Raw genomic sequence first — 23891 nt, forward strand, 5'->3', positions numbered from 1 at the left:
CACTTTTTCTTCCCTTCAGCTGTCATTTTCTTTCTCTTCTCACCCAGCTGAAGCACATGATAGTGATGACAGGATACCCAGACTTCCTGCTCGAACCTGAGCTCATTGATCAAGAATATGAAGTGAGTCATCATCATCATCTTTTTCACTCTGCAGCATGCGGTCATCCTTACCACACTTATGCTAATCCAGTTGCCCGGCAGCCTGCTCTACCTCACTCTGTCTTTGTCTTTACAGTTGTTTTTCTATGACACATTATTATGGTATAATTTAGCATAGTAAAGTGCATGTTTATCTTTTTATTTAACATGCAAAATTTCGGTTATTTACTAAATAACAACATAATTTTTAGTTTCAAATAAGTTTTTGACAGGATTCTAAAATATTAACCCTTCTTTTTTTATAACATGCGGTCTGATAAATTTGTTAAGCACTTTGTTAAGCATTATTTTTTATACCAGACTGTAATTATGGATTGTATTGTTGTTTATTTAGATACGTTAACACGGGAGTCTATGGGGACTCGCTCCGTTGAAGTGTCCTTTTAGAGAAACTGCAGTTTTTGGCTTCAGTGTTGGCTTCATTTTTCAGCCCCAGAGTTTTTGAGTTCCTCATCACTTCACATGTGTGAAAGACTTTGTCCACACTATTGTGTGTTCACTTAAAGTAACATCGCTAATGCAAAAATAAAAATAAAAATTAAGCTTTTGAAGAATTCCTTCCTTAAGTAATGTGTTACAATTTAGGATGTCATCAGCAGATAGTGAGCTTAGCATAGGCAACAGCAAGGGGAATAGGAAAGAGCTAGCCTGCTTAATCCAAAGGTAACCAAACTGATTGTCTCCTTTAACGCTCATTAGTATGGTTTATCTTTGTTTTTGTATAGACTAAAACACCAAAATATATGTCAACAATTTCATCCATTATTGAAGTAAGTGAAAGTTCTGTTCCTCAGTCTGCTACCATCATTTTCAACAGATGTGCATTTTTGTCACAAACTCACAGAAGCTCATCTAGCCCTGTGAGACTCAACAAGCAAAAAAAGCAAGCATGAGCAATGGTGTGTTTATTGCCAGTGTAAAGGATGGAGATGTTACAAAGCAAGATACATTACATTTTTTTGCCAAGCGAACAGAATCGGTCTGTGTACAATAAACTACTGCAAGTGCATTTTAATGTCAGGACTGAGGCGCCACTGCAGGAGGAGCAGTACTGCCATGTACTGGAACAAAAATAAGATCCTCCTAGTCAACGCAGACTACCACTATTTATTCATTTTATTTGCCACTATTCGTACAACTTAATTACCCCACAGCATGGCAGACTTTCACAAACAATATAGAAATATTTTACAAATGAAGTTCGGCACAAAGACTGGACTCAGGAAGGAAGAGCACATCTGAAGCTTTAATTAGCAAGTTGCAGTTGAAATGTTTAATCTTTAGAAAACAGCCATTTCCTGGCATCTGGGACATAAAATGGGACTGTGTAATTTTTACGTTTTTGTTGTTGTTTTTTGCCAAATTCAATAATGTAAAACATTTTTATTGACTGAAGTGTTATAGTGTTCGTAGAAAAGCTTGACCTGTTGCATAAAGCTATAGACAGGTGACAAAGGACACGAAGGAAACTGGCCCACAAAATGCTGCCATGTTGGTTCTTTAGAGCTAGAATTGACCATATTTGTGTGCGTATGTGTATGCAAGCTACAACCACAAACTGAATCACAAAAACAAATAAACAAATAGAATTTTATTCACCACAGTGAGAGAACTAATTAATCCCATTAAAATGTTACTAAAGTCTTCAACAGCTTAAAGTGGAGAGGTTTGGGTTTGCAACTGAATAGTTAAATTTGCATGGGACACTTCCTACATAATAATAATAATAACAATAATAATAAAAATAAATAAATAAATAATACATCTTATTCATAGGCACATTTCGGGACACTCAACGACACTTTATAAGTAATGAAATACCAAAAACCAAAATGACAGCTAGAAAACACCTTAGAAATAAAAGTTGATACATCTCAGAATTGAATAGTCAATAATTCATTAAAAAATAGAATACGCAAACTTAAAATGATGTGTTTTAGAGTTAAGGAGAGAATCAATATTGCAAATGTGAGTTCCAAAGACGAGAGGCCACTCGGCTGAAATCTGTTTGGCCCATGGAAGTCAGAAGGAGTCAGGTGGCATAATGAGAGGTTATATAACAGAGGGGGAGGATATCAGAAACATAAAGGAGTGGTGATGATTAGGTCAGATCAGCGAGATACAGAAGTGCAAGATTATGGAAAAACGTGAAGGTAAGGCATGGAATCGCAGCATTAATTTCGGTATTTTATAGGTGAAGCTGTTGGAGGACAGAGGTAATAATGGTCTGTGGAATTGGTTCTGGTAATGACAAAAGCAGCTGAACCAATGTTCATCCTGTTAAAGTATATGTAGAAGTTTGTGTGGCAAACTAGAGAGGATACAATTACAGTAATCAATACAAGATGTAACCAGCACATATACGAAAATAGCAGTACTGTTAGCTATAAGGGATGATACTTGATTAATATTATGCATGTGCTATTGAAAACAACACCTAAACTCTTAACCGATTGAAGAATTTGAACATTTTATTGTCAGTGCTCAACCGGTCCTTCTCTGGATGCACAGCATCTGGACATTTATATGATTTTCAGATCTGTCTCATACTTTTTTGAGCTTGTTATCAGCTGCTAACTCACAAATTTTCCCCTTCTAACGGTACGTTTTGATTGCCACTGGTGAACAGCTGCACAGTCATGACTGTGTTTGATAGACCCTGTATTTCATCATAGAAATACAAGTGATCAGTGGCCATTTTCTCTAAAGAGACGAGATTTCAGCTTTCTTCTTCAGCTATTTGTCTAAAAAGGGCTTAATAGACTAGTGGTTTACACATTCACCTAACACTGCCTGATTCAACCGTGGGAAGAGACACAAATTCTTTAGGGTTTGCATCAGAAAGGGCACCTGGCATTATAGTCAAACCTGTAGCACTGCCCACTGTGGAAACCCAAAAGTAGCTTTTGTGTCTTATGTCACAAATGGTAAAAGATGGAAGAATCTGATGGGCATGTTTCCAAAAATGTGATTTTATTATTGATTCATAATGTAATGAAAGTGTTCTCATTCTGACTCATATGTTTGCTGTGCAGTTCGACGTGGACGAGAAGGCCTACTTCAAGAACATCCTCAACAGCATCAAGTTCAACATCAAGCTGTCTGTCAGGAAAATTCACGAAAAAGTGGACAAAACAGCGTGAGTGTCACAATTTCACTAGCACAGACACTGAGCTGCACCGGTTCACTGACAAGCACTGCGAGCAATTAAACAAGGCTCTCAGTGGATGCTGCAGTTCACCGACCGAGAGTGTGTTTCCGACATGGCAGACATCCTGTACATGTGTCCCCATGAATCCCTTTCTAGTTGGACACATTTGTTGACGTGCCTGTAAATTAAAGCAACAGATACCAGTCGACACACACAGCTGCAGAAAATCCATTTGATTTACTTATCTGCAGCAGCCAGGCAGGAGAAAAGTGCTGTGGGACATGCAACTCATTTTTCTAAAATACAGCCCCGTATGCCTGAATTGAATGCCTCTCTGCTATGACAACACATTACAGTCACATTAGTATTCCAAGGTGCTCAAAACAACTGTATCATTAGCCAACACTCAACACCCTGAAGAGTTAAATCACACACTCCCTCCTCGCCTTATCATCCAAAAAGTGAACCTTTCATCACTCACTCGGTTTTGTCGCGGTGAAATAAAAAAGGAAGAAAGAAAGAAATACTACTTATTTTCATTGTGTTTGTCTCCCCTCAATCTCACGCAGCCATCATTCTCTCACTCCTAGAACAAGGGCATCTCACACTTTCAGCGTTAGTCATTTGTGGGATTTCGTGACAATCGATTGGACTGGCTTTAAGTGGATTACCATAAAGGAACTGTCCGTGTTTTCATATGCAGAAAGGAGCTTTAGCCGTGGGACCCCACACACTGAATACTTCTCACCAGGGGGTTTAGAGAGAGACACACACACACAGAGGTGTTTTTGGATTCTGTTCCAGATCTGGGTGTGTTTTCAGTGGTGATTTCAGTGTGTGTGTGTGTGTGTGTGTGTGTGTGTGTGTGTGTGTGTGTGTGTGTGTGTGTGTGTGTGTGTGTGTGAGAGAGAGAGAGAGAGAGGAATCCCTTCTGTAAAACCCTGTTTGTTTGACTGTTTTTTTTCTCCTCAGGTGGCTTCTCCCCCCACAGGCGCTTAATGCCTACTACCTCCCTAACAAGAACCAAATGGGTGAGTGTGTGCCTTAACAGTGTATGTGCTGATATTTCTGTATTCTCTGTCATCTGTTTCCTCACACACACACACACACACACAGACAAACGCAATCCTTCCTCCATTTCCATTCTGCACCACGACGTGGACTGCGCATTAGTTACACACAATTACACCATGTTGCCGTCTGTTTCCAACAAGCCAAATACGATGGCCGCGAGAAGAAGGGAGGGGGGAAAAAATCCACCTCCTCATATCATATTCCCTCTCATCGCTCACTTTCTACTTCGATCTCCACCTCACATACCTAATACCCCCCTGGAGGAAAAACAAGCAGTAACACCTTCCCGAGTTTTAACAAATCTAGCCTTGCCGTGTCACCCCTCCCTCCCCCTCATTTTCTCCCAAGATTGGCCCGCTGCTGGCGTCTGCCTGCCTGCTGGATTAAATCTCTTGCAGAAAAATCAATGGCCCGCTCGCAAGCTGATGCTGGAGGACAGGAGGATTCAGACAAACACAGTCATCAGGACCTAGACAAATTTTTGATTTCTCTTTCTTATTGCTCCGCTTAATCCAGTCCGCCGTCAGCTCTTCCTCTTCTTCCCCAGTATTTCTTTTCATCCAGTTTGCTCTTCTATCAAAAATAACGTTGGCCTTTTTAATTGCACGTGTGACTCTTTGGCTTCCTTTACGCCGCATGGAGACAGATCAGCGGTTTAATTAAAAGTTCCTATTTAACACTCGTATATACACTGGTGTTCAAAGAAAATTGTAATTGCCATCCTAAGTGTATGCTAATGTTTCTCACAGATTGCATCAGATAAGATTGACATACGTAGGTGATGATGTAATATTGCATCAGCTGCTTCTTTGAGCCACATAAGCTCACAAAGGGTTGCAGTCATCGGCAGTGAACTTTTCATTTTGTTTTCCATTAACCACAGCAGTTTGGGAGCTTCTGACACCACTTCAGTTGTATTGACGTGGAAATGTTATGCTTAGCAAAACTGTTGTGTAAAGGTTGTAAAACTGATTAATTGCAAGATATATTTAAGAACACTGTTTATAGGGCCTGTTATTGAATTCAATAAGTCTTTTGTTTAAAGTACTATTTTGGTGCTAGTCAAAAACGTATAACTTACTCTCCAGAAAGGTGGTGATAGTGTTCCACGCAATCAAGGTTGACTGACCATCGTTTCTTGGTTGATCGAAAGGTCCAAAATGAAAGTTATGCTCATGTACCACCAGCACCTGCTTGATGTCTTTCTTGAACTTTCTGAGCAAAGGATTTTTTTTGATGCAAGAATTGCACATCTTTTTAATGTTTGAACAAAATAAATCAAACAAATGTTATTGCTTAAGAAAAGATTCCACAGCCTACCAGTCTCTACTAGGTCATAAGGATGGCAGTTACTGGATGTAATCATGATAAATAAGATACCAAAAAATTATTCAAATAATGATGATAAACTACATGAAGACTGCTCTGTCTGCACACTGCTGAGAAAGGATATGCAGAGTTGTTTGAATCTGATCCTCATGCGGAAATGTGCCTAAAAACCTGAAAGTTCCATTCTGCCTGGTTTTAATTAAATACTAGATTATTATTGAAGAGCAGGGACTAATCCAACCACATCCAACCACCAGCTGAAGAGTTTCAGGACGGACCCAAAGTTTTGGCACAGTTTTGGCTCATCCACCCATCTCAATGACACATTCTTTCAATCCAAATAAATAAATGTTCCAACAATCACAAATCCCACAGCCAAAATACGTTTTTCAGCATTAAATTTTGCATTCAACTTCATAATGCAAACCTTAGCATTTGTAGGACTTTTTTAAATATTCTCCAAAATTTTGTGCTGTGAAAGAGGAACAATACACATCCAATAAGGCCAGCCACAAAAAATATTAATGTCCCCAGCTTTCAGTCTCAAAACTCACACTTTGCCTCTTCATTAAATGCTGACAGTGGCCTTTTCACACTAAAAGAGATTCTGGTTCTGGTGTAGAGCGTTAGTAAATCTGGCCCGTGAACTTTTTTTTCAGTTGACTTCTTTAAATATTTGTAGGGAGCCACCCATGCAGCCAAGACACATGCAGCCAATCAAGATATTTTTAAAGTGAGCCAATAGATTAGCAGCATTTAAGAGTGTTAGCCAAATTATAGAATTGAACACAAGCTGTGGAGCTCCACAAATCACTTTGATGTAGTTTTGCTTTTCCTCTCACAGATTTGTACTGTAAAAAATCCAATCTCTGGCAAAATGCAGCAATTAAACTTTGTAAGTGTGTAAAATTAATGTCTGGCTCTTAAACTGCAATTTATTAATGTTGACTTTAATAAATAGCAAGCAATACATGGTATACAGAAACCTTTAAACATGTGACACAGTTATTAAGTTCAATACGCAGATAGGTCGGGCTCTCATGGTAAATAATGTTTTGTGTTATTCTGCTCATAGTACAAGTCAACTGTAACACAGATTTCAGGTTTACACAGTGGAGTAGTTTATAATAACGCAGCCCACCTCGGGAGGAATCCTGCACTCATCCTGAGCTGTCAGATAGATTTGTAGCTCTGACGTTAACTCTGTGAAAAGCTGTAGGAGTCCAGACCAGTGAGTGTGTAAGGGAGAGAGATGGCATCAAAGTTAAAGAAAGAGCAGGAAACTATAGGAAACTATCCTACAGGAAAAAATGAGAAAGAGAGAGAAGACAGTGCCAGGGAGGAGAGAGGTGTAAGCAGTATGTAACTGAAGAAGATGGTAAATCGGATTACTTCATGTTCTCAACTAAGTCTGTAATTAAACAAATAGCACTACACCTGTGGCTGTGATATATTAACTGGCATCTGCAGACTACTTGTTTATCTAGGAGAGACAGTTGTCTTTATGCACAAAATAACAATATTGTTGTCGAGAGTAATACTAAAAATAAAATGTTTTGGAATCCAGGGTTCCTGCTGCTTTGTGGGGATTTTGAACAATAAAATTGAGAAAGATATTGTTTATTAGGTGGGCAAACCTAACCTTAAAAGTAACCTTGTTAACAAAACAACTTTTCTTAATAGGTTTATATTTAGAAAGGGATCTATTTTTAGCTTATCCTTCTAAAGGACCAATAGCTTATGGTGATTGTGCACCCATCAATAGTTCACAAGAATCGTTACTCCTCCTACAGTATTGGTCAGATTTGCACACAGTGATCACCTGGTCATCACCCAAATTGTCCTCAATGCCAGGGACATATTTTCTCTTCTACAGGTGCTTTTTCATTTTCACAAGAATCAATACTCTTCATACAGTATTGGTCAGATTTTTGTAAAGTCAGATGAAGTAGTCCTGGATATGATTGTTTGCGAGCCTTTGACCACTCAGTGGATTAACGCTCTCTCCAGCCAATGACAACAACGCTTATCACTTTCTTTTTGTACTTTCAGGACCTTTAGAGAACACAGACAACATGACGCTTAACATCCTGTAAACAGCCTGTCAAACACAATCTGATACATCAAGATTTAAGGCTGGATTAAATTCAAAGATTGACAGCTCCAAAGGGCGCCAGGAGCTGCCATTTGAAATCTCTTTTGGACTTCTAGAGATGACAGTGTTTTTAACAAACTGAATGTTTTTTGAAGAGTGTATGAAAATGTGGAAAAGTTCAAGAGATTAGAGACTTTGGTGAATCCAGTTTATTTTCTGGTAGAGGCAACAACTTGCTTCTAATGAGACTGGTTTCTACATTGCTTCTGCGGGTTTGCTCAGATTTTACAGCTGTGGTCAGATGTTTACATGCATTCATCACAGGCATAAATATCCTGTGTCCTCTGTGGATTAGAGAAAATCCTAAATAAATGCAAACTTGTGCATCCAAATCTTGTTTTTTGAAGCCATCTGTGTTCTACAGTTAATAATGATTTTATGCAAACTTATTATCACAGCTGTACATTTGGGCAAATAGAGGTAGTTTCTGTAACTGTCCTCTGCATCAACTGTATTATTAGGTTCTAGATCAGGGCTGTCAAACTCACTTTACATCGTGAGCAACATCTACCTCACTTTGATCTTTAACGGGGCAGATCCATGAAATTGCCCTTTCTGTCAGCGTAAAGAAGTTTAACCACACACTTGGGCCCTGGGATATTTTAATGTAAGAACAAGAAAAAGGCACAAGTCTTTGGGTTTAAATTGTAGAAATAAAGGTGTAAAATTACAAAAAAATCAGATAATTATTGTACACAGTAATTGTTATTGAATTACAATAATAATTTTTTAATTCACAGAAAATATCTTGTTTGTTTTGTTTTATTTTTTTTTACTGTCGACACATTGTTAAAAATAGACATTTCAATAGCAAATTGTGAAAAAAGGAACTCTCAATTGTTCATTTTTTACTCAGTTACTTTAGTGTTGTATGAATGTTCACGGAGGACAAATCAGTATGAAAAGTTGTAAAACTTATGGACATGTATGACTGTCGAGGAAGCTGTTGAGAGTGGCAAATTAGAGTTTCTGCTGTTCTAGATAGTTCTGTGTATTGACATATTTATATTAATACCCTGGGCATGGCAGGTATAAAGGTTCAGTGTTTTCCATTTCCTTCAAGCAGTTTTTCTTTCTAAACGAGTCTCTATTCTATCAAGTGGCTAATTAGCACATTTTAGGGTTTAGCTTTTGGTGTTAGCATATCAGAATTTTAAATGACTGCCTTCGTGTTGCTTTTTTTTATCTCTTACAGTCTTTCCTGCTGGAATCCTTCAACCCACTCTTTACAACCCAGAGTTTCCACAGTAAGTAGCTCTCTTATGCTTTCTGCCTTTTCCCTGCTGCTGTCTGCAGGGAGCCAACAACATCCCCACGGCCACAACAAGGTCATTGAAGCCTGCGTTACTCCGGGAAGCCTCTGCTTCCCCTCCAGTCCCACCACACCTGATTAAACCAATTTAACTACCCACCAAGAGCTCAATTACTGAACAAGGTCCCGCTAATGGAACAGGTGTCATTTAGAGGTCACCTAAATTTGAGCCCATTGAGTAATATGATGGTGCATGAAAGCAGACAGCCTCCCCGTCTCTCTCTATAAGTCCTTTTTTCTCAGTTGTTTTTAAAATTATGAAGTTGCATTTTTCTTAAAGGATCAGGCAGTTTTGTATGTTTTAGACAGTTAAAAATTAATACTGTATATTTAATGATTTTCGGCTTTTCAAATGTATCTTGCTGCAGATAGTTTATCAGAACATACCAAGAGTTCATGGAATACCTCACTTCCTTTCGAGCCACCACTTTTTTTCTACTCTACTGTAGGATAATCTATTTAAAGCTTTAGTCACACAGATGTTAACAGATCGTTCGAAACATAATGAGTTGTTATGGCCACAAGGTAAAGCAGGTTTTCGTGATTTATAGCAGAAATGTTAAGCTTTATTTCCCGTGTACCCTTATACTGTGACACATACTTTTGACCATGCAGGGAATCAAGAAAATCCAAAATAAATTCAGATTTGGTTTCGAAGTTTTATTTTTTGAAGTCACTAAATATGTGTGCTGCATAATAATCATTCCACCTCCACCAAAGAGATCAAAGAAATCATTAAAATCCCCAAATTACATTGATGTCCATGATGAATTTAAACATGTGACCACAACTGTTCTGACCACAACTCTGCGCATATTAAACATGGCCAAAGTATGAAAAAGTAATGTGTGTTTAGGCGTCATACTGCTCTAAATAGTAAGTTTTCGCCCTTTCTTCTATTCTTGGCTCTGTATGATGTCAGACAAAGCAGCTATCATTGACTGTGGTCAGACACACAACTCCTTCTATGAGCATTTAAGCCCCAGCCACCTCCTGGTCTGTCTTTTGTTCAGCCAATCAGAAGAAAATCTATTTTAAAGTTGGAGACACTACAATAGCTTATTACAGTCAGTGGATGGTGTAAAGGCCTGTGGCGGTTTTGAGACAAACAGGAATTACTTTGAACTGCTATTTTAAGCTATTTTACAGACCAAGAATAAAAGCTGAAATGAACATAACAGAATCTAAGTTTGATTTGTTTGGATTAACTAACCAATTAGAAAAAGTTTTGGAATTAAAGAAATATAATTGTTCACGGTGGTGGCAAAGCAGTCAAAAGTAAGCTTTAACTCTCCACAAGTAGTTTTTCATACAGTACTCATGTGAATTAGAACTAAACTATTGCCTGGAAGGAGGGAAATCAATCCAGAGAGTTTCAGTGTGGTCATAAAGAAAGCATTGCAGTGCGGCACTGAGGCAAGAGTGGGTAAACAGCTATTTTTCCACTCAACACTCAACTCTCTTTGTTAACCAAAGCAGCAACTCACTGCCGCCACTACTGAGCAGCATTTCGAGCAGATACATACAATACAGTCCAAGTAGCTACACCTGCTGCATTCATACAGCTCCTCTGAATAAACACACACACACACACTCACAAATATGGGCTAATTGGACCTAACGGTTGGTGTGCCCAACATTAGCTAACATTTCTATGTCTTCATTAGGGGTGATCACTACTACTTCCACTACCTGCTCCCATGCATGCTAATCAATATTAATTAATGATTGTAGGAGAGCGAGCGTGTGAGTGTGTGTGCACCTGTCGCCGTGAAGTTATTACTGCAGTAGCCCTAACCTCCCATAAACTCTCCCTATTTCTCTCACACACACACTTACACACACACACACACCGCTCTCCACTATCACGTCAAGTATAATGAAGCTTCAATCAGCCAGTTAGTTTAGCGAGGGAGTTGAGCCCAGTGTGAGGCAGCGTATCGACTAGCTGTCAGAAAGTCATTTTCAGATGTAGCCATGTGAATAGCCCCGAGTCTGCCCTCTCATCGCTCTCCATTTCTGCATGTGCTGCAAAGACACCTCACCCCAGCCAAGGGTGAGGGTGAAGGAGAGGTGAAGCGACCTGCTGCCTTCTGGGAGCAGGGGGCGACAAGAGAGAAATGTATACGAGTTGTGGGCATGTCCCTGTTTTACTTGGTGCTGAATTTTTAAAAATGATGATTTACGTTCACAGTGCAGCTAAAGGTCCCAGCGCTTATTGTTTCCTCACGTCAAGCTAAAATTTGATGTTTTCTAATCAATTGAGCAAGGCAAATGTGATAGATAGCAATCTGAACCAAATTAGATCTCAAGTGCATCTGTTTTTCTTTTTTTACCTAGCTTGGCTGAGCAGATTTCCTAAGGAGGACAACGGGACAAGGGAACAGAGAGAAAGGGCTAAATAGCTGACTTTAATGAGACTTTAAATCAATCAAAAGGCACAAAGCCTTGTTCTAAAGTCGCGGGAATGTACATACTGTCCAGACTTTGGACATCTGTAATACCAAGTTCAAACTAGAACATTTTCACCCAAGATTTAGCTTCCAGTAGCTTCACACTAAGCTAGGTTTTTCAGGTTTACCACTTATTTAAAAAACAGATATAAAACTACCATCTTCAGCCAAAACAGTATACTTTCCAAAAGACCCACCAACTTTGGTGAGCACCGTTCTCACAATTCAGCTGGAGAACAATAGTGACTACAAAAACAGTGGATGAAGTCAGCAAAATGACAGCAAATCTTAAGTTTTCTACCATTTATCAGTTTGGATTGTGTTCAGTTGCAAACAGTCCGATAAAGAATGTTTATACATATACAGTGTACAGTGTAATATCCAGGGAGCTGTCAATATCAAGAAAGTTTGAGTTTGTGTAAGGTTCATCTTTCTCCTTCCAACTCAGGTCTCTGAATTATGGAGGAATAGGAGCAATTATCGGTCATGAGCTGACACATGGATACGATGACTGGGGTAAGAATCACAAACCTTTCACCCATTACCCACTGCAATAAGATCTGAACATCTATAGTTTTTTTCCCCATTTGTGTTACCATCATTGCATTGATAAGTTCAATTTTACTGAAAAAGGTTCTGTGATTTATTTTTATATATATAATTTATTACATTTCTATTGGGCAGATGTGCAGCAAAGACTATTTTGAGGCACAATCTTTAACTTTGGTTTCCAGTCAAATGCGCTGCCCTGTGAGATCCACAGAAAAAAAAAGCAAAGCTCCTCTTCCAGATTGTCCACCATCAATTGTAAAAGTACAAATGTAATTTGGCAGGACCGTTTGTTCTGTTGGCTCATGAACAGGATACATCAACCACTATCAACTCCACATCTTTCAGTGTTTTGCCACTAATGGCTTGGGCATGCTGGGCAGATCTTTGGACTGTGAAGGAAAGTTGCAGGTTGTGTTGTCTTCATGCTAACACTCGCCCTTTTGCCCCTCATCTTAGTGATGCAATGGTTCATGTCCCTAGGGGGCCAGTACGACCGCCATGGTAACCTCAAACAGTGGTGGACCGAAGAGTCCTACAAAAAGTTCCAGAAGAAGGCCGAATGTATTGTCAAGCTCTACGATAACTTCACTGTTTATAGTCAGAGGGTGGGCTTTCACACACACACTTTTCGAGTCGCTACTTGTGCATACAATTTTTACAGTAGTACGACATATGTGTTTTTGATTTTAGGTTTATATAGAAAGTTAGTGTCCTTCTGTGATTTGATGCACCTTGATTTGTTAACTCTGATCAATGCTACTTTTGTTGTCTGAGCAGAGCTATGATTACTGTATCTAAAGAAGTGCTCTGCCAATTTTAGAGACAGTATGAATCTGTAACTGACCTAAGTCAGGTCTAAGAAAATAATCTAGAGCCAGTGTATAAGGATTTACAAGTTTTGAATAAAAAAACATCACTAACTATTGAAATGGTAGCAAGACAGTTGACATAAGATTAATGATATCTCAGATGTCAAAAAGTCAAAAACTTGGTTTCTGCTACTTCACTTTTGACCATTTTATTTTTAATCCATGTCTCTCCAGCCTATCAGCTTTAAAGAATACGAACTTTAATGGTCTCGTAACATGTTACTAGGTATATTGCCTTGTGAAACACCTAATATTAATAGCACTTTATTTATGTACTTTTTTCAAATGTAAAGAATCAGACTGACATTTTGAAAACTGCATTTATCCATTTTAACGCGAAGAGTTAAAGATTGATACCACTTTAACATCTGTAATTTAAATATGAAGTTTGGCCTAGCGGATGATTAGCTTACAGTATGTGGCTTAGTTCAAGCTAAGCAAAGGGAAAGAACTGGGTTCATGACTCTCCACACATGTAGGCCACGTAGGAACCAAACAATTATAAAATAACCAAATTAGTGCTCTTTAGAGCTCCTGCATGGGTATTTTTTTTAGTTAGGGATAGCATGACGCTAGCTGCTACCCCACCTTTTTCCAGACATTTGGCTAAGCTTAGCTCAGTTTCCTGGGTTCCTGGAGCCTATAGATACATGCAAAGATATGACAGATAAGATTTATTTTTAATCTCAAGTGATGTAATTGGAACAAAAAATTTACTTCCTAAAAGCAAATATGTTTCTGTGAAATGGTACAAGCTGTAAAAACAAAACCAAAAAAATAAAAAAAAATAAAAAACTGTATTTCTACAGCTGAATAACTGCATCCCTTATGTACATGACATACTGTGAAGTGTTTTACGACTTACCTTTGTGTGTAGGTGAACGGCCGTCTGACACTGGGAGAAAACATAGCAGATATGGGAGGGCTGAAACTGTCATACTATGTAAGTTCCGACTGATACGATCATTCTTCAAATTTGGTCACTGTGTGGCTCCGAGAAATCTAGAAATTAGAATTCACTCTTTTAGTAGGCAACCCATGAGTCTCTGCTCTGTCTCAAAATCCGCCTCTCTTTATTCTTCATAACCACTGTGCTTTGTTTGCATTAAAATAAAGAGCAGAAGTGCCCCTGAATCACGATAAAAGACAAACAATTTGATTTGAATTCCTTTTTACTTGAATACTTGCATGTGTGTTTTCTCAGATAGTGGAAAATCCAGGGTGCGGCATAATTAATTTTCATTTTGAGCAGCCCACATTGAAATAAGGAGTGTTTTGTGCACACAGATACAAAAGTTAAAAGGAAGCACATGAAGGCTTTTAAAATAAGTAAATGGTGATACTGAATGCACCAGTAGGGTCATAATTCCTGTTAGTTGAGTCAGCTGGTTAGACTGATGGAAGTAAACATAATGACTGTTTTATTAGAGGTCCTGTTTGGTTTTGGTTCATATTTAAACTTAAAAATATATACTGTTTAAGACACAAGTTGAGCAGCTACCATCACACTCTCCTTCTCTCTCTGCCCAGGCATATCAGAAGTGGGTGAGGGAACATGGTCCAGAGAGACCCCTGCCTGGCCTCAAATACACCCATGAACAGCTGCTCTTTATTGCCTTTGCACAGGTACACCAAAGTCCTCTCCACAGAATTCACACCAGCGTATTTCATTACATTTACATATTAAATCCTTCCGCTGCCCTCCTCAGCTGGAGCTGCAGATCACAGAGGGCAGGTAGGAGCTAATGCTTCTAACATTAGCTGATGGCAGCATTAACTTTTGGAGGGATCCAAAACAGCAAAAGTGTTGACGACAGTACAGTGTCTCTGAGCGCCATACCACCCATGTTCCTCGTAACTGTTATGACTCATCGTTGAAATTCATGGATTAATGTAACAGAGGCAAAATCTAGACACGCTTAATAACGCAACATGCAGTGTTTTAGGACATTTTTCAAAAGCTCTTGCCACAGGGAAGTGATTTGAAAGTCGTGTTATGGGTTTAGATTTGTTTGAAATGTCGTGTGTGTGTGTGTGTGTGTGTGTGTGTCTGTGTGTGTGTGTGTCTGTGTGTGTGTCTGGAGTGAATAACAGGCATAATTTTTCGCCTGAGGCAATTCAACCACCTCAACCAAAATGAATGTGGTCAAGTTTTTGAATCTGCACAGCAGGCCAACAAACAAGCTTTTTCACTTATCAAAGAACTTGTAGCAAATATCAGGCTGCATATATTATGTATTTTTAAGGGTTGCTTCTACTTTTTGGTAAACAAAATGACAAAATTATGTTTGTTTCACTCAAAGTGATGTCCTTAAATTGAGTTGCTTAAAAAATTGGATTTGTTTAATTTCATGTGTGTTTAAATAGGACATATAGACCTCACCTCTATACTATCCAGTATTGTCTGATCAGTTCAAATTTTGGCAAGGATTCATTTTATTACCAGTTCTTTGCCAGAAATTGTTAATATTTGACATTACAATATGCTGCCAGATCCCTATAGTAAGTAAAGGATGAATGTAGAACTTCAGTAACCTATTTCATTTAAAGTAAGTATTATAAAATTAACTTGAATTATTGAAAGTTGCTTAGCAGGGTAACGATTCCTCAAGAATCCCACAGGGCCAAATATTTAAAAACATTTCCATGACTATATATTCATTGTATACATTTACGTTTGTATGCATTGCAAAAGCATGAAGATTTGTTAATTTGGGATTCTAAATTGCGATAGGTCTAGTGATGAGTGTTAATCTTTTGTCTGTTTAGCTGTGTTGTCTAACACATGGACTGGCAAGTTGCTCAGGATAGACTAGAGGAAGAAGAGAAGTATTTATGCAGTCGAGCTGGAACTGACTTTAACCACAATGGATACAGCTGAGACATTTAATTTAGAGTTCATAACTTGACACGGAGCTCTGGGTAATTTTACCTCATCTGGGTATTTTAATAAAACTGTCTAAGATGCAATGCTCCCTCTAATTTTTCATGTGTCTGAGTGAACACACAAACTCCCTGAGCGGTCCCTTGGACCACTGTGAGCAACATTAGACGTGTGCACTGTGGTCACGCCAGCATCGAATCCATCCAAGTTACATCGTTTATTTAAATAATCAAATTACAGCATTTATGTTAGACTACTTTTAATTAACTGCTTTAGCCCACTTACAATGAAAATTGAAAAAAAATCCTGTTCATGACCTGTGTAGTATGTTAACACTATTGGAAGTAAAATTAACTTGAAATCCAAATTTGAAAACACAACTTTCTTTCTTTTTTCTTTTTTTTTTTATAAAGCTCTGACTTGTATTATGAGTATGAGTCTGTGGTCTGGGAGAGAGTCCTGTAACTCTGTCTGCAAAATACATTATATAATGACCAATGTTGTGCAATTACTTATATATTTACTTCTTCAAAAAAGTAACTGAGTTATGCTAACAACAAAAAAGTAACTGCTTTATGCTAACAACAAAGTATTTTGCAGCTGTTTACCTAAAAATGCAGCCAAGGCGTTTTCTTTTTTGTTTGTTTTTTAAATAAACATTTCAAACTATTTACAGAACAACCAGGTGTTCTGCATCAAATTTGATGCCACACAAATCATTTGTGCCACTCCAAAAATAATTTCTGTCCACTATGAGATAAAGGAGAACATCACAAGCCTGATACCTGCAGGCCTGACAACAGGAGATGTATCACTGCTGTAACACCTGTAACACCTGTAACATTCATTGTTCTGACACACACAACAAAACTATTGACTACACTGCACACTAACTACACAAGATTTGCGCTAAACATCACAAATCCCTCACATCTCAAAACACCACCGTCACTCCTAAAACTTCCCCCTTTCCTAAACAGCTAAATGCCATGTTGCCATATAATTTTTTGATTGGTCGACATGGTACTTTTTTCGACGAATAGGAAAGGGTGGGGTTTTTTGGTTTTGTTAACATAACTCTGGTTTTACGTATAAAATCCACACTTTTTCTGTCAATTGTTCCGTCTGTCCTGTTCACATCTCCAATGGTTGTACACGCTGTCGTTAACGTGGCTTCGCTCCACATCAGCCACGCCGCTTTGCTAGCTAAAACACCGGCACATAAAGACGCTGTCATAGCCTGTCAGCCCGTTAGCTGCGTATATACGAATGTGAATCGCATTATTGGCTGGACTATGGGATAAGGTGGCATCGTTCTAATCCCATATGGGAGCAGCCAGTCACTTAATGACTAACACTGCAAAACAGAATTGTTAAAGTTTTAATTTTAATTTCATTTCAGGTTAGATTTTTTTTTTGAGCGCAACACAGATTTTCTGTGCGCAGAGACCGTGCCAGCAGTGCACAGTTGCGCGCGCAGCTTAGAGGGAACATTGCTCAGATGTGTTGAAGGGAATTATTCTCGTAAAACTGCTAACAGCTCCAATTAACTACAGGGAGCTCCAGCTGCTTTTTATAAGGGCTCCTGAAAAGATCAGGAAGTAGACGTTCATCTGAAAAGTACCTGCTTTAGCTCTTAAAACAAAAAGCACTGCACTTCCCTCTGAAACGTTTTGTGGTAGAAGTATTTAGTATTTTTTTAAAAAAAGAAATAATAGGTAACTCAAAATAGTATTTAATGCAAGTCACTTCCTCAAATGGGAGAAAGAGAATATATTCAGCACAGGCTGTCCCACTTCAACTAAAGTGCAATGTTCTCTTTTCAGAATTGGTGTATGAAGAGAAGATCTCAGTCCATCTACTTGCAACTGCTAACTGACAAACATGCACCAGAGCACTACAGGTACTGTGAAACACACCTGGATGCTGGGGTGGTGGAGGGGCCACTGACATACCAGAGGGAGAGATGAGGAATGTTGGTGTGGGTAATGTGGGTACGATGCAGTGCAGCTCAACTTGCCAGTTTGAACTACCTCAGAATAGGCACAATGAGGCTGGTTACATTACCTTTCTTAAGCTTTTCTTCATTTTTTTTATTCTCTGCATCACTACTAGCGCTTCCTGTGTTTCCTCCTTCTGTAGAGTGATCGGCAGCGTCTCTCAGTTTGATGAGTTTGCCCGTGTTTTCCACTGTCCGAAGAGTTCCCCAATGAATCCCACACACAAATGCTCCGTTTGGTGACCTCTCCATCTGGCATGGGATGACCTTCATGTTTAAACTCCAATCCAAACACCCACTCCCCTCCTACATCACCAGATCCAAAAGGATGGTACAGTGTTCAGCCCTTTCATGACTATGAAAGACACAGGAAGGAAATATATATTTTCAACATTATCATCATATATGTTGAGTTCTTATATTGATTGTCCATTAATAACTGTACTAATCGAACAAAGCATGGGTCACGTGACCATTTATTGTGTATGTGCGTGCATGTGTGTGTGAGTGTGCGTGTGAGTGTGTGTATTATATGATTATGTATGTATACACTGTATCATTTGATTACATATATTTTTCTATGTTTACATTTATTTTCAAATCATCTATTTTTGTATTTAGCTCACACACAAAGATCTCCCAGTTATTAGATTTTTAATCAAGCAACATGTTTTCTCACTTGTTTCTCTCCTTTGTAGCATCAACTAGAAAAATTAATGCTCAGTGAAGATTAAAAATTCACAACTCATGTGATTTCAGTCCAGAATGTAAACTGACCGATTTACAAGAAAGCTGAGATGAGTAGCATCCTCGTGCCTGTCAGATCATCAGTGTTCTCTCTGTTTGGTATTGGATTTGTGTCATACTGCTGCACTCTTGTGGCTGCAGAGAGCAATGGTCAGTGTTCAATCGTCATGACTGTATCGTCTGGCATGCATTGGTCTCTTGTTATTGTGAGCGTTTGTAAAGTTTTTTAAATTTGTTGATTTTTTTTTTCTTTTTAAAAAAAAACCACACAAAAAGAAGAAAGTAGACTCGTGTTTTTCTCAGGATGTGTAGCAAAGTGAAACGCCAAATGGATCTCTCCATTCAGCCTACATCTCAAAGGAGCCAGTATATCAATCAGTCAAACATCAGACAAAAGAAAAAAAAGATTGAGTTCCCTCACCAGAATTGAAAGCACATGGAACAACATGAGCTCTTTCTTTTCTCCTGGAGAACTTCTGCTATTGGACACTTCACATTTCCCATGTTTCCTCATGAACTCTGAGCAATTTCACACAACCTGGGACTCATCATACATTCACAGTAACTGAATGTATGATGAGTACATATAACGCAAGCCAACATACTGTACATTAAAGTGCAGCAATGATAGATGGAGAATCGTGCGTTTGTACAGTGTTACTTTAAAAAAACAACAAAAAAAACTTTTTGTATAAGGAATCTGTTGGTACAAAAAATTGAGACTTTTTGTACAGTAGAGGATTAAATAAGATGTTATGGGTGTACAGTTTGTTTTGAAGAGAGTGCATGTTTCCATACTGATCGACATTCTAACTCTGATCTATAAACATGGAGGACATCGCCCACACACTTCTGACTCTACAGCTGCTAGTTCACACATGGCTGCTGTCTCTTCCTCTCTGTTGGTTGCTGTTTAATGTCTGAATAAACACAAAGGATCGGTGTGAGGCTGTCTGTGTGGGTCTGTGTGTGTGAGAGAGAAACATTACTCCTCTGTGTGTCAGGCTTTAGCACTGTGAGTGTGTTACCTTGCGGGCTTGTGTCCTCCTAAGATGAGAGCCAGCTCGCTTGGCCTCCCAGCACTGGCTAGTAGAAGTCCACCTCTGCCACTCTGCCTGCTGTTTGATTATAACCTGCACAGCCTGGCTGGATTTATGGAAGCATGTGCACAGCAGAGGATAAACAAGCTGAGCAAACCACAAGGCTGTTTCAAGTGAGGAGGTTATCAGAGAAACCTGTGTTTCAATCAGTCTGGCACACTCAAATACCCAGTGCTCTTTCCAGAGTTCCTCCTTTAAGATTTCTCTTTACTGCTGCACTGTAAACAAGAAACTGTGCAGCATGGGCTCCACTTTTCGTGCATTTAAGATGTGTGCCCATAAAAAGGACCGGTTAAAGGTTTTTCACTCAATATGAGCAATAAGACTTTTATTAAGAGAATTTCTCTTGCTTCCAACCACTGAGGTGAAAACACCACCTATCACCCATACGGTCCAGTTTTTTGTTCAAATCTTTGCAATTTATCCTACTTAGATGTCATTCTCAATTAAATCTATTTTGTTTGTGTGACATCTCCAAATCTAACAATCCAATGTATGAATGCATATATACAAGGCAGTGCTGGCTTCACCTGTGCAAAGCCAAACCACACTAACTTTAAATCTGCCCACTGTCCTCTCTGGACCACTTGTTCACTCTGTAGTAGCTCTGACCACATCTGTGCTCTGTGATTTCCCCACAGATCAAACAGCAAATCCCAAAATTTGTGTGGCAAACTGATCCAACCTTCACTCTGAAGATCATCACTGGTGATAGACACACACAGCAGTTCTCAGTGGAAGAGCGCATATGTCCAAGCCCAAAGGTGGCACATGGGGTTAAATGCACTCAATATTCTTTCCAGCATTGGCTTGTGCACCTTGAATTTGTACCCCAAGCTGATTGTGAGCAGGGAGTACGAGTTTAAAGTCTCGAGGCTTCCGAGTGAGAACATTTGCTGCAAATGATCAGCACCGTGGTGTGTGCTATTGAGCTAAATGAAAAAAACCAAGATCCAAACCAACAAAATCTTTGCTCGGCACCTGCCCTACTTGCCAGTTTCCGCTCCCTGTGATTTTTTTCCTCTTCCCCCAAATGAAATTCAGACACAGCGGAGAACAGGAGTGCTGGAAGCAGCGCAGCACTCCTGACTTGATCTGCCACACTGCATCCAGATGCTGCAGTCGAGCTCCTTGTTGACAGTCTGGCTCTGGGGCACAAATTTATGATGCACAACCTCATTGTTGAATTTGTTGGTTTTTTAACTGTAGAGTGTCCTTATGCTGATACTTGTGACTGGGTGCTCCACCTGTGGGCTTGGAACTGTGGACACTTCCACTGACAACTGCTGTTCGGTCTTTAAGTTCACCAGGCGATGATCCTCAGCATAAAAATTGAGTCATTTTAATGCAGAAGTCGAGGTTTCCTCTGTGAACAAGTTTGAAGTCAGTGGTGAGATCATAGAGAGGGAGCCGTTCAAATGTTGCAGGAACACTGGAAGCGGAGCAGCACTTCCTAATGACTTAAATCAGATACTGTTTTTGATTTCGGTGGGCAGAGAAGCAGAACTTTTTGGCTGGACTTTGTATAAGAGAATAAAACAAAAGGATGTCTCAATGTTTAGACTCAAAACCATTTAGATATTTCTAGACGCATGGATGGGAAGGACGTTTTTCATTTGAAGGGACATTTTTGTCCATTTTAAACAAATCAAGAGACTGTGTTTTTCATGTTGATTGTGACTCTGAAGATTTAAAGAGAACATCACCAAAGACTGAAAATATCCCCCACACATACATCAAAAGGCCCAAACCTTTAGCCAGCAGTGCTTTAAAAGATCAGTGTGGTTCTCTGAAAGACTTTGGGGATTTAATAATGAAAAAGAAGATAAAGACACTTAGAGGCTTATTCCCACACATCAAATCAGGAGTTCCACGTGACTATTTTGCAAAGCACAAGTTGCAGAAGGTTTTGCTAACTAGCCTCAAGGTTTCAGTGGCTTCAAAGAGCAGCATCATTTATTTAAAGGAATAGCTGAAGCTTCACCTTGAACCAACAGGCAGCTGAGACAACAAACCTTTTAATGTCAATAAAAAGAAAATGAAAAAACAGGCTCAGCTGTACACATTTCACATGGAGTTTGCTGTGACCCTCCTCCTCCTCCTCATGCAGCTTCCCAATCCCATATCCTCCTATAAAGATCTCAGTCCAGAAGTGGATACTAATATCTAGTGTGGCTAGAACAAACATCAGTGCTGCAATCTCAATTTAAAAGAAACGCCATCAAAAGCTGTTTTGTTCTAATAATAATAATAATAATAATGGATTGGATTTATATAGCGCTTTACAATGCCACTATTCATTCACTCTCGCATTCATACACTGTTGGAGGCAAGCTACGGTTGTAGCCACAGCTGCCCTGGGGCAGACTGACACTCTATCATAACTCGAGATTGTAACTGTTAATATTCAGTCCAGTGTCTCCTTCAGAGTTTCAATTAGATCAGGTTGGAGACATTTATTTTTATATTAGAAAACAAATTATATCATTTTAGATTATATAATTCATTGTGTTTCATAAGTTGCTTAAAGGCAGCTTGAAAAAAGGGGAGATGCTAACTAAAAATGGCCCTAGCCTAATTCTTTATTCTGTTCAATTCTGTTTTATTTATATGAAGCAACAGTCGCCTCAAGGTGCTTTATATCGTAAGGCAACGATCCTATAATAATATAGATAAACCCCAACTATCAGATAACTCCCTATGAGCAAGCATTTGGCAAAAGTAGGAAGGGAAAACTATCTTTTAACAAGAAGAGGGCTCAGGGAGGGTCCAGCCCTCTGTTGCAAAAAATTGTGAGAGGAGGAAGTCGGGAAAAAGACACACTGTAAAGAGCAGCAGAGATTATTAATAAGTAATTATTAAATGCAGAGTGGTGTATAAGCACATAGTGGGTAAAAAAAAAAAGTGAGTGAAGAAGAAACACTCAGTGCATCATGGGAGCCCCCGGCAGTCTAGTTCTATTTCCCTTTAACTAAGGGAGGATTCAGAGTCACCTGATCCAGCCCTAACTACAAGCTTGATCTAAAAGAAAAGTTTTAAGTTTAATCTTAAAAGTAGAAAAAGGGGTTTTGTGTCACAAATCAAAACTAGCAGTCAACTAGCAGTCTGAGAGCAAAGCGCTCTATAGAGCTGATATGATATTATGAGGCCTTTAAGATAAGACGGGGCCTGATTATTCCAGACCTTGCATGCAAGGAGAAGGATTTTAAATTTGTTTTTGTTTTTAACAGAAGAGAATGAAGAGAAGCCAGTATAGGAGAAATCTGCTCCCTCTTTCTAGTCCCTGTCACTGTAGTGAATCAACTGAAGGCTTTCCAGTTACTTTGTAGGACATCTTGATAATAACAAATGACAGTAATCCTGCCATGAAGTAATAAATGTATGGACTTTTTTGTTTTTAGGTTAGGTTTATCACCTCAGCTTCCTGTAAATCGCTGCTATTGTTGCTGGCTCCTCTGCCCTCTGATACGAGCCCTCTGTCGGGTAACCTGCTGTTTGAGTCTGTGCAGCTCATGGTGTCTCTGGGACAGAACGCCTGACTTTTCTGATAATAAACTGTTATTTTTAGCTAGAAAAGGTTTAAAAGAAAAAGAAAAGCCTGAGGTATAAGAAGAAGGCTCTGTGTTTACTTCTGTTACTTGATTGTTTACTTCTACTACATTGATGACCCATTAGCTACTTTATTTTGAGTGAAGCAGCACTGCAGTCAACAAAACAAAAACGTGATGAGAATTCTGTCAGCCTACACAGTTTAGTGCATCGCATCAAAGCAAAGCGCAGAGTCAGAGGTGAGCGTTTTTAATAAGGATTATGAGGACCCACATATATTTTCGTATCCACCTGAATTTATCAGCAGTTTTTCTGTTCTTTTGGTTTTGTTTTTTCGTTTTTTGGGGGGGGGTTTTGGAAGACTGAGATGGTGTTTAATCAGAGGTATGAACGGAGTGCTCATCAGGAGTACTTTGGATCACTTTGGGTCCACACATCAGTCTGATTCACCTGCACACACACTTATAACAGTTCTAGAAGTCATATAGTAAAATAGTCAATCATAGAAAAAGGGAGGAGAGAGGAGAATAAAGTATGCAAATGTTCTGCTTGTTTC

At 39.0% G+C, this 23891-nt stretch overlaps 1 protein-coding gene across 5 annotated transcripts in view; it reads left to right on the top strand.

The window, feature by feature from the left end:
- ecel1 (endothelin converting enzyme-like 1) overlaps positions 1-19630 on the top strand; it is a 54947-nt gene extending 35317 nt beyond the window's left edge. For 3 of the 5 annotated variants that reach the window (XM_026192231.2, XM_026192232.2, XM_026192233.2), the window contains 10 exons: positions 48-122; positions 3197-3300; positions 4285-4343; positions 9066-9117; positions 12084-12151; positions 12644-12792; positions 13934-13999; positions 14587-14682; positions 17767-17843; positions 18083-19630. In XM_026192231.2, the coding sequence (XP_026048016.2) occupies positions 48-122; positions 3197-3300; positions 4285-4343; positions 9066-9117; positions 12084-12151; positions 12644-12792; positions 13934-13999; positions 14587-14682; positions 17767-17843; positions 18083-18182 (846 nt within the window). In that variant the 3' untranslated portion in view covers positions 18183-19630. The remainder of the gene's footprint in view (positions 1-47; positions 123-3196; positions 3301-4284; positions 4344-9065; positions 9118-12083; positions 12152-12643; positions 12793-13933; positions 14000-14586; positions 14683-17766; positions 17844-18082) is intronic. The other 2 variants (XM_026192234.2, XM_080288643.1) reach the window with 2 other exon arrangements.
- Positions 19631-23891: the final 4261 nt, after the last annotated feature.

The sequence above is a fragment of the Astatotilapia calliptera genome, chromosome 14, assembly GCF_964374335.1.
Source record: "Astatotilapia calliptera chromosome 14, fAstCal68.1, whole genome shotgun sequence".
Classification (NCBI taxonomy): domain Eukaryota; kingdom Metazoa; phylum Chordata; class Actinopteri; order Cichliformes; family Cichlidae; genus Astatotilapia; species Astatotilapia calliptera.